The 13,981-nt window shown below is 52.6% G+C and overlaps 1 protein-coding gene across 3 annotated transcripts; it reads right to left on the bottom strand.

Moving 5' to 3' along the window:
- Positions 1–334: 334 nt before the first annotated feature.
- On the bottom strand, positions 335–12,876 carry Susd3 (sushi domain containing 3). Of its 3 annotated transcripts, none has more exons than XM_050144438.1 (5): positions 12,775–12,876; positions 4,981–5,169; positions 4,360–4,507; positions 2,942–3,124; positions 335–837 (listed from the first exon to the last, which is right to left on the bottom strand). In XM_050144438.1, the coding sequence occupies exons 1-5, from the start codon at positions 12,860–12,862 to the stop codon at positions 642–644; spliced, it is 804 nt and encodes a 267-aa protein (XP_050000395.1). In that variant the 5' UTR covers positions 12,863–12,876; the 3' UTR covers positions 335–641. The 3 variants fall into 3 exon arrangements, with proteins under 3 accessions (XP_050000395.1, XP_050000396.1, XP_050000397.1); XM_050144439.1 differs by lacking the exon at positions 12,775–12,876 and adding an exon at positions 6,997–7,891; XM_050144440.1 differs by lacking the exon at positions 12,775–12,876 and adding an exon at positions 7,012–7,889.
- Between the last annotated feature and the right edge of the window lie 1,105 nt (positions 12,877–13,981).

Below are 13,981 nucleotides of genomic sequence, written 5' to 3'. Positions count from 1 at the left end.
AGAGATCCGCCTGCCTCTGCCTCCCGAGTGCTAGGATTAAAGGCGTGTGGGCACCACTGCTCTATAGTTTAGACAGGGTCTCCTATAGCCCCTAGCCTTGAACTTAGTATGTGGTTGAGGATGGCCTTGAACTCATATCCTCCTCTTTCCACTCTACCTGGTTTATGTGGTGCAGGGGATTCTGTATGCTAGCATTCTGCCAACTGAACCACTCCCATGCCCACCTTTGTGTTTTTATGCAAAGAAAACACATTTATTTCTCCCACCTGCAATTTACAGATGAAAGTCCAGGGGGTCCCTGCTTGCAGGCCATGAATGAGGTGCCGGCCACCTGTATTGCTGAAAGTACTTTATTAACATTTTCATATTCTATTATGCAAAACTATATCTGCTTAAAATTTCTCATTCTCTGTAAAAGAACCCTGGTCATGGCGCAGCTTCTCTGGGACCTCGTTCCCGTAGCAGTTCAATGAGTGGATCCTGTAACAGCCACAGGTCTCCTCTGGGACAGACGGTTCCCTGCTGGGGCCCCAGCCTTTAATGTCAGCTAGGCTCCCAAGAGCTCCCTATACCTGGAAGTGGCTTCCCTGGCCCATCTCCAGCTGGGCAAGTGTTGAGTTGCAGGCCTCTGGTTAGTACGGTCATCCTGGAAGGTAGACTTTGGGCCTCATAGGCATTCCAGGGGCCGGCCCTGCAGAGTTCATCGCGTGGACCATCACGTAAGTGCATGGAGAGCTGGAGGAGCCACCAGGGCTCGGAGTTCCCATCCCAAAAGTCCAGGGGTCTTTATCCACACTGCGGGCCACATCAGCCTGCTCTCTGATGTCGCTGAGGTCTCTGTGAGAAGAGGAGGCATGTGTTGGAGAAGGAAGGCTTTTCTCTGGACTTAATCAGAACCTTAACAGACTCAGGCTAGACCACTGCCCAAGGGGCCATCTCCTTCTAATAGACGTCCCCCCCCCCCCAGAAAGCCTGCAACAAGAGCAAATTCTTCCTGGACCCCAGCTCTCTCATGCCCAGCGCCCAGAGAAAACGAACTCTCTGGGGCTGCTTCAGAGTATAGAGAACAACAGCCCAGCCTCTCTACGTAGCCCTGTTTTAGAGCTAGATATGTAGACCAGGCGGGCTTCAAACTCACAGAGATCCTCTTGCCTAAGGAGTGTTAGCATTAAAGGTGTGTGCTATGATGCCCAGCTAGCATTAAGTTTTTTAACATTACAACAAATGGGGACAATTCAGTATACCCTCATTTAGGAAGGCAGCAAGCATCTGGAAGAATTTAGAACAACACTACTACATATATCGGCAAGGCTTGTTAAGAGTATATGTACCAACAGCAAGAGCAGAGGCCGGCTCAATACCCAGGCAGTGTGGGCCTTGCCTGAGGGGCAGATGGCCCCAGGCCTAGAGCACCCTTCTTCTTGGGAACCCAAGGCCAGGGGCTTTGAGGCTCGGGGTTATAAGCATCCACCATGCTAAGCTAGAGTTATCTGAAAGGAGGGAGCCTCAACTGAGGAACTTCTTCCACAAGATCTTGGCTGTAAGGTATTTTCTTAATTAGTGATTGATGTCGAGGGCCCAGCCCATTGTGGGTGGTGCCATCTATAAGAAGGCAGGCTGAGCAATCCAGAGGGAGCGAGCCAGTAAGCAGCACCCTCCATGGCCTCTGCACCAGCTCCTGCCTCCAGGTTCCTGCCGTTTGAGTTCCTGCCCTGACTTTAGTGATGGACTATGATACAACTTGCTTTCTGATCACGTCTCACCAGTCATAAGAAACTCTAATTAGGACAGGGTGTCTATCTATACGAGACCTCCAGCCTGAACCTCAGACGTGCACATCACAGAGGACAGAAGCCTCCTCTCGTTTAGAGCCCAGAGGCCAGATGCTGAGTGCAAAGGCAGACACACCAATGCGACACAACCCTGCAGGTGGTTTCTACTCTACCTACCATCCAGGCAGCCAGATCCTAGAGTCAGAAAAGGCTGAGGAGATGGTTAAGTTGATAAGAGTGCTCGTTCAGCATGCACAAAGCCCTAAGTTCAATTCCTACCATTGCACAAAGCAAGTATGGTGGCACCTACAGGTAATTCCAGCACTTGGAAGGTGAAGGTGGGCAGACTAGGAGTTCAAGGTCATCCTCAGGTCCTTAAGCTACAGAGCAAGCCTGAGGTCAGCCTAGGTTACAGGAGACTATCAGAGAGACCAAGAAGGATTGTGCCTTTACTGGCATGTCAAGAGAGAAAGAGCCATCGCTGCTGCCTACCTGGAACTAGGTGAAAGAAAAAGTGAGGGGACATGGAGACCCAAGAGAGAGGAAGGCAAGTAACTCTGGCAGAGCAGACAGCACGATCGGAGGACACAAGATCTGTGCCAGCTACCGCATCCCACCGAGTTTAAACTCAAGGTGCTCATACTAGATAGAGCAATAGCCAGGGGTGAATGTCAGTCAGGGCAGGGCACTGGAACAGTGTAGCGGGCTGCGTGGTATCACACCTGATGGAGATGTATAACCAACTCCTGAGATGGCTAAGGCCTGACCTATGCTGTGATCACGCAATGATTATCAGCTGCCTGCATATGCGTGAACCTATGGGCTGTGCCCACCTGGCAGTTCGGGGTTGGCAGCCCATGCCTACTTAAGGGCTGGGAGAGGTTTGCCCAAAGAAGAGGGAAGAGAGAGGAGAGAGGGGAAGAGAGAGAGAAGTGTAAAAAGTCCTGGAATAAACTGCAGTGAGAAGAGCTCTGGTGGTCGCGTCATTCCTTGCGGGTCGAGGTGGGGCATGACAGAACAGCTTTGGGGTTGGGAGTTGAGGCACCAGAGAAGTAGGTGCACCCAGGTCCCCAGAATGTGGGGTGGCCAGTGTCCCAGGACCTGGCAGAGATTGAGCTGGGGAAAGGGTACCCCTAACATTCCCCCAGTCTGTGACCAAGGTAACCCACGTGGCGAAGCTGTGGTTGTCATGGGCCTGGCTGTGCTGAATCCCTGGCTTGCCTCCGCCGCCACCACCTCCGCCACCACCGATGCTGCTGCTGTTGTTGCAGTTGTGTCCCTTGAGGCCCAGGTAGGCAGCTTGTACCGTCTCCAGGTCCTCGCCTCTCAGCTGGTACCAAAGCTGTGCCGTCCTGGAGGAGAGAGTGCAGGATAAAAGACCTTGAGGGGCTCCTCGTCTCCCGGCTGTGCACATGCAGAAATACCTCACACAGCTCATCTTGGCTCTGGCTGGCAGCGAACAGCAGCAGGACACGCTAGGCATGGGAGTGGGACACCTGGGCTATTGGATATAACAGCCGTGGGCAGAGAAAAGCACATAGGCTCCAATGAAAAGCAGCTTCGCAGACAAGAGGTGGACATTTCTAGCACGAGGCAGTGTTGACCGCTGAGCACTGCGCGGAGACACAGAGCAAACAGCCCTGCTTTTAAAGAATTAGTTTCTTCGCTCACTTGTTTTTGCGGTGCTGAACAGCATATACAGGGTCCTAAATTTTTAAATTATGTTTTTATTTTGTGGCTGGAGGCACATGCACCACAGGGCATGTGTGGAGATCAGAGGACAATCTGTGGGTCAGTTCTCTCCTTCCACTGTCTGGTTCCAGGGATAGAACTCAGATCCTCACACTTGACAGCAGGGCCTTTTACCCATGAGCCACTGCACGTGCCCCAATAGCATCCTTAACAGTGAGTAACACAGCGAATTTGTGTGTGTGTGTGTGTGTGTGTGTGTGTGTGTGTGTGTATTTTAACACAGCGAAACTGCCAGGTGTGGTGGTGCACACCTGTAATCATCCTAGGCTCCCAATCTGTGAGGACAGTGATGCCCATCTGATGGGTGGAGCATCTATCTGTGGCAGTCCAAAATGTCGCTGACACAATAGACTGTCACATGTGTGTGCAAGCTCCCTGTGTGCCCCCTGTGTGTGGACGGGGAAATGGCTCAGTGGGGGGAAACATTTGCTGTGCAGTATGAGGACGTGGTGAGTTCAAATCCGCAGAGCTCAGGTAAAAAGCTGGACACATAATACAAGTGTCTGTAATCCTAAGGGAAGGCAAGAAGGACAGAAGGGAAAATCTCGGATAGACACCCAAGGTTGTCTGGTGACTTCCACATGCATGCACCCATGTTCATACATGACCAACTGCACACACACACAGACAGACAGACAGAAAGACCCCCTCCTCACATACACACGTCCTGTGCCTTCACAGCCCAGCTCTACGCCCCAGAATCACAAGAGCCACAGTACCCACAAGAATAGATTGGGCCTGTGGGACCCTCAGACACTGCCCTAGGGTACCTAGCGGGTGCGGTCAGCAACCCTAAAGACAGGCCCACCTCCTGGAAGGACACCTACCACCGTACCTGTCGGCACGCCGCTGCTCACCCTTCTTCACGCACTTGAGGAGGCAGCAGGTGAGGAAGGCCATGGACATGAGCAGGATGATGGCGCAGCTCACGATGGAGGCGATCACTGCCACTTTGAAGCCGAAGGTCTCGTGCGGTGGCACAGCTAGGAGAAAGCCACCAGGTCCTGGCACATGGGCACTGGACACTCAAGACAGGTTCTGCCTGCGCTACACATGCAGCTGGACAACCAGAAAGTGCACCTTCTTCCCCTGAGACAGGGAATCCAGGGCTGGCACAACCCTGACCCTCGCACTCCCAATTCCTAGAATTCTTGGCACCTAGGATAGAACATCCTTCAGGGGATGTCTGAGGCATTCATGAAGGGAGTGGGTAAGGAAGCGGGTAGGGTTTGTTTCCTCGTCACAGATGACATGAGTGACCCCTCAGGAGTCAGGGCAGCGGCAGGATGGAAGCCAGCCCCTGGGTCTGACATCTGTATTCAGTCACCGTAGTAGGCAACAGGGGGAAAAGAATCCTCAATGATTAACAGCCTTCAGTGTTAACAGTATTTGGGGTCCCCATCTCACCAGCCCACCAGCAGCTGAGCTGGGGCACCTGGAGGGGGGGGGCGGTTACCTTTGCATACAGGGCTTCCTGAAGACCAGTCGGCGACACTCCCATTCCAGGCACAAGTGAGGAGGCCAGACCCCACCATCTGGTGTCCAGAGGGGCAGTGGAACATGAGCACAGTCCCCAGTGAGGTGCCATCTCCACGGACAACTTGCAAGGTGCCTCGAGGGGGCGGATGGAGCTGAGCACAGGTGCCTGGAGAAAGAGGTGGCTGTGAGGCTGGGGTGCAGTGAGCAGAGGAAGAGAGGAACTGCCTCAGCCCCCAATACACAATGATTAGATAAGCATTGTTCTAAAGGAGGAAGGGAGAGAGAGAGAGAGACAGACTGGAAAAGCGATGTTTCTCCTAATAACAAAGATAAACATTAACTCAGACGAACAAAACAAGGAAAGAGATTTAGAAAGTAAACAAAACTCCAATCTCTTTGATTTGCAAAGAGATCTTAACCAATGAGAGTTAAACACAGAATTTTCTTTTAAAATTGAGCTAATGTGTAAGCAAGGAATATAAGAGATATAATAGCTAGCAACCACAAAAACATGCTTACCACACAGCAAGCCAAGAAACTTGAATGACAGCTGACCTCTCCCTCAGCAAGGTTGCTAAGATTTATTTATTTTTTTATGTTGCTTTGTTTTTGTGTTTTTTTGAGACAGGGTTTCTCTGTGTAGCCATGGCTGTGCTGGAACTTACTCTGTGGATCAAGCTAGCCTTGAACTCACAGAGATCCTAAGGCCTCTGCCTCTCAAGTGTTGAGGTTAAATGTGAGGAACCAGACTCAGCTGCAAGGGCTGTTCACCATGGAAACAAATGAGATGGGGGTGACACCCTGCCAGAGCACTGGCCTAACATCAAGGCTCTGGGTTCCGTCCCGACACAACCAATGACGATGATGACGAAACCCAGCACCCCTTGGGGCAGAAAAGGGACTCTTTGGGTTGCGGTGATGGTCAAGCCGTCCTGGATGGCATCTGGTGAGTGTGCGGGCTCACGTGATGCACACCATTCCTGGAAGCAGAACGGTCACCTCAGAGCCTGGAGACAGCCACAATCTGGGAAGCATCCACACTCTAGCAAGAAGCAGATTCACCCATCAAGGCACAAGCATGCTAATGCACAGCCACAAATTATAGCAAAAGTTAGGAGGCAACCGGGGACACAGAAAAGCCAGGGAGAAGCTGGCTCGGCCGGTAAAATGCTTCTCATGAGAGCATGAAGACCCGTACTAGCTTCACTGGCTTTGGGTCACTAGCTGTCACAGGTACGGTCATAATTTTATTTTATTTTTTTGAGACAGAGTTTCTCTGTGTAGCCCTGGCTGTGCCGAAACTCTCCGTAGACCAGTTTGGCCTCAAACGCACAGAGATTCACCTGCCTCTGCTTCCTGAGATCTGGGATTAAAGGCATGCACCACTACCACCTGGCCATAATTTGAACTCTTAATTCCAGGGTCTCATCTCGCCCCATGAAACATCAACTCTGTCTCCACAGACATCAGGGCAGGACCGAAGGAAGCTGACTTCATGGACTAATCATGGTCCCCGCTCCTGCTTTGCCTTTTCAGAATCCTGGAATGTGGAAACACGCTATCTATCCCCTGGCCAGAGAAGTGGACATGGGATTTTGGAGCTGTGGTAGACATGGCTGGGCAGACATTAGCCAGGCCCAGGGCTCTTCCCCAGGATGCCAGGCAGCCAACACTTCCTAGTCCTCAATTTAGAGTCACAACTTCTGCATTCTTCTGCAGCTGAGCTGGCAGAGCAGAGGCCCACCCTCACCACCTGCTACCAGCCTGGTCACAAGCCAGACAGAGACGAGGTGGGGGTGGGTAGCAACATCCATAGTGGCCCACCAGCACAGGGCTTTGATAAACTAGAACTTCACCACAAAGGGTCCAGAAGCACAAGTATCTGCCACACAGGATGGCCATGACAGACTACAGCCCCAATGGGGGCTGTACCACAATTGGGCTAGCCCCGACTGTGGAGCCAGGGGACCTAGTTCAGGGCAGCCTTTATTACCTGGGGACTTCTTACCCTGGGCTTGTATCATCACCTGCAGATGAAACACCAGGCAGCGATGCGAGAGGACTGGACGAAGAGAAGTCTGTGGCCCATCAAGGAAACCACCCCGTGGTCCACTTCCCCTAAATATGTCTTAGCTGCAGAGAGGGTGGGGCACCGCAATGTCCCCACTTGGTTCACACTATGTCTGTCAGCAGCCACATCCGGTGCTGTGGGGAGGGCTCTGCTGGGACAGGGTGCCTGTCCTCAGCTAGCGGCTGTAGGCCTTGGTATACCTCACAGTCACGAATCTTAAAAGGCAGATTTCCTGCCTTGTCATGGAGCCTCACAACTGTGGGGGATGAAGGGCGAAGTTACCAACGGCGACCAAGGAAAGAGGGCCAACTAGCCCCGCCACACCGGCTATCAGAAGCCCAGGAACTTCTGTCAAACTGAAGAGCTAAATAAAAGCAGGAAAACACCTCTAGTGGAGTCTACCCAGAGGGATGGCAGCCCCGGAGCAGAAGGTATGAAATAGCCAAGGTGGAGAGAAGAACCTGAAGCAAACTCAGGGAGACCCAGGATGGAGAGGCTTCAAGGGCAGTCCTGGTCCCAAACACGGCATTTCTACCAGCCCTCTAGGGAACTCACAGCGGGTGGAGTCCAGCCTCCTAACCACTGTTCTTCCATTTCAAAAGTTAAATAGAGAACCAGGGGGTGGTGGCGCACGCCTTTAATCCCAGCACTCAGGAGGCAGAGGCAGGCGGATCTCTGTGAGCTCGAGGACAGCCTGGTCTGTGAGCTTCCAGGACAGGCTCCAACATTACAGAGAAACCTTGTCTTGAAAAAAAAAAAAAAAAGAAATAAAAAAAGTTAAATAGAGGAGTTTGGGCAAAGGACAGAGGTGGACAGTGGGGATATGCCCCTCCTTGTGTTATTCAGGTAGACCCAACTTCCTTTAAACAAGCACAGAGAAAGTGGCCCTGGCTGGGTGTGTCTCCCCAAAACAAGTCCCCAGACTTTTCCCCCATACTGGGGCAGGGGAAGACACTTGGGCTCCTGGATCTGATTCAAGAACAAGTTCCAGCCCACATTTCACGCTGGCCTCAGACTTCCCCACCTGCAAAATGGGTATTGTGCCCTACTGGGTCCTGGGAGGGTAGGGCTGGTTCACAGAACCTGCCTCAGTGGAACTTGATCCATTGTCTCATCAGGCTGCCTTGAATTCACAGTGTAGCAAATCAACTGCTAACCCTCTGCCTCCACCTCTCCAGTGAGAGGATTAGGTGTGCCACCACACTGGGTCTGTGCCATGCCAGGGTTGGAAACCAGGGCTTCATGCATGCTAGGCCAGTATTCCACCAACTGAACTGCATCTCTCAAGTAGGACTTTAAGCCATGTCTCAAGCACTCCAGACTAAAGGTGCTTGTAGTGATATTTTATTTGTATTTTAATAAATAAAACTTGTCTGAACGTTCAGAGAATAAAACAGCTGCACTGATCAGCCTTATAGACCAGGCAGTGGTGACACACATCTTTAATCCCAGTAGTGAGACCAGTTTGCCAAAACTGGTAGTGGCACAAGCCTTTAATCCCAGCCCTAGAGAGGAAATAAGATGGGAGGAGACATCTCTCACACACAGTCTCGTTCTGAGATTCCTGAGGCAGGGTCGCCACTTTGGACTGAGGTAGAGGTAAGAGCCAGTAGCTGACTATTTTGCTTTTCTAACCTTCAGGTTGAACCCCAATTCCTGTCTCTGGGTTCTTATTAATTGTGCTACAGGTACTGAAACACATGCAGGCACACACACATGCACAGTCTCCATCTCCCGAGTCCACAGCACAAGGGACCTTCCTTTTGCCCATCCCTGCGCCTGCAAGGCTAGTAGTAGATTCTGCTCTGGGGTAAACTCATCTTCTAGATGAGGAGGCTGAGGCCTACAGGTCTGCTCAAGGCAAACACCAGGGTGGGCACCTGGGTTTCCTCAGCCTCGAGTGGCCTTTAAATGATTGCACAGACGGCACCGGGCAGGCAGAGATAAATGCTGTCAAAGTCTGAGGCCTGCGATTCTCTGGGTGCAGTGGCACAGGCCCTCAGGAGGCTGGAGCAGGCAGGGCCGAGAGCTCAAGACCAGCATGAGCGACACAAGTAGACCTCTTCAAGGGATGCTCAAGGCGTTTCCAAGAGCCAGGCATGCTGGTACACGCCTTTAGACCTAGCACTTGAGAGGCAGAGGCAGGCAGAGCTCTGAGTCCGAGGACAGCCTGAACTACAGAGTTCCAGGGCAACCAAGGCTATACACAGAGACCCTGTCTTGGAAAAACAAACAAACAAAGGGTACTTAGAGATAGACCTCCAAACTTAATCTTCAGACCCACAGTTACTCCTCATCAATGCTCCACAGACTCCTTATGCCTAGGGTCTAAGAATCAAGCCCATCTGCCCCTCCACTGCTCAAAACATCCCACCAAGCCCAGCCTCAGCGGGTACACTACTTCCTAACTAATGTGAAGACACCCCATGTTCCCAGGCAGGCACCCAGCTAAGGTGACAGCAGGTGACTTTCAGCCCTCTCTGGGAACCGCCCCTGGACACTGGACACAGGGTATCCCGCAGTCCGTCATGTCTATGCATCTGACGGTAGCTCCTCTGGGCAGCTCTGGTACAACTTTTACTTCAGTAACTCTGGGGCGTGGGCACTTTTTTGTTCCATGTGAAAGGAAATCTTCAAGAGAGTGAAAAGCAACAGAAAAAAAATGAAACAAATGGGATTAATGTTAATATGAAAAACACACACACGACCCAGCCTGGTCCTCTAGGCTCAGGATGGAGCAGAGGACAGATGGGCACAGCAAGGTGACCCTCCCAGCCCATGAGAGAGTCTCTAGCCTGGCCCACCTAACATCTCAACCCAGTCCACATGCAGTAGCTGTGTTCCCAGATCCTTCTACCCTGAGAAGCACTGGGCTGGATCTGGGAGGGGCCCCTCTCCTCCTCCCTCCTCCTCCCCCAGTCCTTGAGGCAGGCCGGATGCCTGGGGAAAGAGCCTTGTTTGTTAATCTTTTATCTGGAACCTTGGACCACAGGCGGGGGCCAGCATCTTCTGTCCTTCCTGGAGCACACAGCCCCCTCACCCTGACCTTGTTAATAAGTTCCCTTTTATGTTGGCAGAGAGGCTGTGTGAGGCTGGCTTACGGGCACAGCCTCGCCAGGACTTGGTAGCCAGGCTTGTGTTCCTACCTGCCAGTGAGTCCTTACATAATTTTCTCTGGGTCTGCATCTCTCCAAATGCCAAATGTGAATCATGGTGGTGGTGGTGGGGTTTCAAAGTTCTTTGCAATGACTGACTTACACATAACAGGCACACTGACAGCAGGGACCTTGAGACACCAGCAGCCAGGACAACATGTGGCTCTAACACTGAGTACGCAAGGCCCAAAGCCTGGCCATGTTTCCCCTGGGAAGCCATCTGTCCCTTCTGAACCGATCTTCCCATGCCCCTGAAACCATGGGCCAACTAGGCTGGGCTCCATATCATCAGCTGTGGGCTCCCTTCCATGGCAAGACAGAATATTCTAACCAAGGGAAATGTAGCCCTGAATCTTCTGGGGGAGTATCTGGCAAGGGGAGGGGAGCCTCATGCTCATTCACACTGGCTATCACTGGGTCTCAGTTTACCCTACGTGATATGGGCACAGCAGGCTTCAAGGATGAGGTCAAGAGGACACTCAAAAGGCTCACCAGACCCTATCCGTTGAGCTTCTCTTTTTGTACTTTTCAAGGTTCCTTCCGGGGTTAGCGGAAGGTGGCTTGCAGCCACTGAAACCCTGTGTTCCTGGAAAACCTCCCGGACTAGGGAGTTCAGGAGCTGCCCCCCGGGCTGAGTCAAAATCCTCCCTCCGGTCCAGAGAGGAGACCGGGGGGGGGGGGGGGGGGGGGGGACAGTGACCACACTCTTAGTCTTGCCCTACGACTGCCTTTCCTACCCACAGGAGACCTGACCTTCAGAATGCCTCCGGCCTACTCAGCACGGGGCCCATTCGACAGATTGTGGGAGCCAACTATAATGTAACATCCCAATGATCTTTTTTTTTCTTTTGACAGCACCAAACTATCTCCAAGAGGTTTCAGGCCCCTTCTTTTGCCTTCCCAGCCTATAAAACAAATAAGACAGGCAGCCGGAAGTCCCACTACTGCATTATTCAAGGACAAGGACTCTCTTTGTGCTTGGCTAGCCCTGCCCCCAGTCTGGAGGCAGGAACACAGCACTCACCTTGTAACTCGTAAGGGAACTGAGGCACCGGGGTAGGACTCATCCCAGGTGTGAGGGGCAACCAAAACTCCAACAATGGGGACTTGGATGTACGGAGAGGACACTAATTCTTCCTGAAGCCAGACAGGGCCAGGGACAACCAAAAGTCTCTTGACCTTCTCCTCAGATTCCCTATGCAAATAGTCTTTTGTATGCAAAGTCAGCAGGGCCTCAGGCCACCCTCGGGCCACCTTTTCTAGTTGGTGACCTATTCCTCCAGGCAGAAGGTGCTCACCACTGGAACGCCCCTTTTCTCCAGTACTACCTGACCCAGGGCTGGTCTCCATAAACACACAGGTAATCCTGTGGATTAACAATTAGGAAGCTAAAACTAAGCACACCTGTGGGGTTGGTGGCCCTCTGGGACGGTGTCAGACAAATCAAATCCACTAGAGCAGCAGTTCTCAACCCGTGTCTGGACACCTTTGGAAGTCGAAAGACCCTTTCACAAGACTATCAGAAATCACAGATATTTATCAGAAAACACAAGACTCATAACAGTAGCAAAATTACAGTTACAAAATAGCAACAAAATAATGTTATGGTTATGGAGTCACCTCAAGTTGAGGAGCAGTATTAAAGGGTCGTGGCTAAATTAGGAAGGTTGAGAACCACAACACTAAGGTGAGAGCAATGCTACCTCCAGAGCAATGGGACCAAGCCCTCCTCAGAGACACCTCCTGGCTGCATAGGATGGAGCTCTTGGAAGAAATGAGAGGTTCAGTTTTGGTTGTTTCTCAGATTTACCAAAACTGAGATTAGAACCCTTTTAAAGAGGCCGGGCGGTGGTGGCGCAAGCCATTAATCCCAGCACTGAGTCTACAAGAGCTAGTTCCAGAACAGGTTCCAAAGCTACAGAGAAACCGTGTCTCAAAAAACCAAAACACACAACACACACACCACCAACACCAAAAGCAAAACAAAACCCTCTTAAGCACATTTTAGATACGACACACCTAAAAGTCGCTTTGCCGCCTTCCAGAGACCTCTCTTGACATCCTAGGCGCAACCCAGGGCCGGGGCAGCTGGATGACCTCAGCCTCTCCACTCTCACAGGCTCACTTTCCCGTTTTACAAAGTGAGGTTGGAGTAGTCACTGAAGAACTTCAAAGGTTAACACCTCTCTCCCACCCAGAGGCCACCCCGGCAGCTCCCTCCGCCCCCGGGCCGCGCACCCCGCCAAGGTGAAGCCGGTTCCGACTTCCGCAGGCGTTCGGGACGGCGACGGGGCCACTATCGCCGAACTCGTGCAAACGCTAGGAGATGCCCGCCGCCTGCTTTCGAGTCGCTCGCCGCCGGTTTCGGCTCAGTTAGGGGTCGCCCGTTGCATCGGTGGGAAGTCGGGAAAGTTCCTTCTCGAGGAGGCCTTGGCGGTGCGACGCACGCCCCCTTCCTGGACACGGTCCCCAGCACGGCAGCCCCTCGCCCCTCCGCTTCTCCGTCTATGAAAAGGGCGCTGAGACCCGCGGCCCCAGTCCTCACCTGTCTGGTTCCCTGGGGCCGGCGTGGCGTTCCCGGCCCGCCCCCGTGGCTTTGCCCTGCCACGGAGGGTCGCAGACACCCGGGGCATCCTGAGCGTCTGCAGCGGTCAGGGGGGGGGGGGAGGAGCCTGCCTAGGTGGAGGCGGGGCCTAAGTGAGGGGCGGGTCACTAGAAGGCGGGGATGTCTCTAGTCAAACCCAGGACACGCCCTCCAAGACGCTGTTGTTGAACTTTAATCAAGTCCCGCCTTCGCCTTGGGGTAGGACCCGGCTGACTGAGGCAGAGACTGGACTCCAGGTAGAGCGTATTTTGAGAAGTCCCAGGCTGACCGCCCAGATGTCAGCCTTTGAGCTTGAGTCCCCCTGGTAATCGTTCTGCACACCTTCGGCTCACGGCCCTCCTCAGGACACGGGCCAGGCAGGTGACCTTGGAGAGTGCAAGTCCTGGCAGAGAACAGAACGGGTTCCAGCCGGGAAGGCTCTCCAGCCTCTGCTTTCTGAACAGTGAGAGATGCATCCTCATTCTCCTCTGGAGTCAGGGTTAGTTACACCCACTAATATCCCCTTTCCACATGAACTTGTGGGTCACACGTGATGGCTTTCTTCAATTTCCTTACATCGAAATCGTGAGAAGTAGGTCCCATCCACACACCTCACTATACCAACCCCCCTCCCATCTTCCCCGAGCACACTCTGAGACACCAGTGTTTCCTGCCCAATTGCCAGGGATCCCACTGCCCTGTGTGGCCCCCTCTCTGCCAGTGGGGACTTGCTCAGGTGGAAGCTGTCACAGATGAGAAAATGGTACCCACCACCATGTGTAGCTCAGGCCTCCAGGTGCTCGGCACTACTGGCCAACAGACTATTTAGGTGGGGGTGTTTCCTAGGTCTGCAGAACAAGGAACTCCACACAGAACAACAGAACGTGTTATCTCATTATACAGGAGGTAGGAAGCCAGAGACGGGGTCTGGGCAGGGCCAGAGCAATCCAAAGTCCCCAGGGAGCATGTTACTTTTTTCTTTAGATTTTTATTGTATTTTCTGTATATGAGTGTTTGACCTGCATGTATATGCACCCTGTGCATGCCAATGTTTGGTGTGTGTGTCACCATGTTGAGCGCTGGGAGCCAAACTCAATCACATTCTAAGAACAGCAAGTGCTCCCAACTGCAGAGCTATCCTTCCAGCTCCTGTTGTCTTGATTCTGTC

This window comes from Alexandromys fortis, unplaced genomic scaffold (genome assembly GCF_014885135.2).
Source record: "Alexandromys fortis isolate MF-2015 unplaced genomic scaffold, M_Fortis_MF-2015_v1.1 scaffold_1, whole genome shotgun sequence".
Lineage (NCBI taxonomy): Eukaryota > Metazoa > Chordata > Mammalia > Rodentia > Cricetidae > Alexandromys > Alexandromys fortis.
Note: the sequence above shows the minus strand (reverse complement) of the source record. Positions and strands in the feature narration are given on the sequence as shown.

Excerpts from the sequence above, each read along its gene's own strand:
- Susd3 (XM_050144438.1), bottom strand. The coding sequence starts at position 12,862 with ATGCCCCGGGTGTCTGCGACCCTCCGTGGCAGGGCAAAGCCACGGGGG. Across the intron at positions 3,125-4,359 it reads GAGCAGCGGCGTGCCGACAG|GACGGCACAGCTTTGGTACC; the intron begins GTACGGTGGTAG and ends TCTCTCCTCCAG. Across the intron at positions 838-2,941 it reads GACAACCACAGCTTCGCCAC|AGACCTCAGCGACATCAGAG; the intron begins GTGGGTTACCTT and ends CTCTTCTCACAG.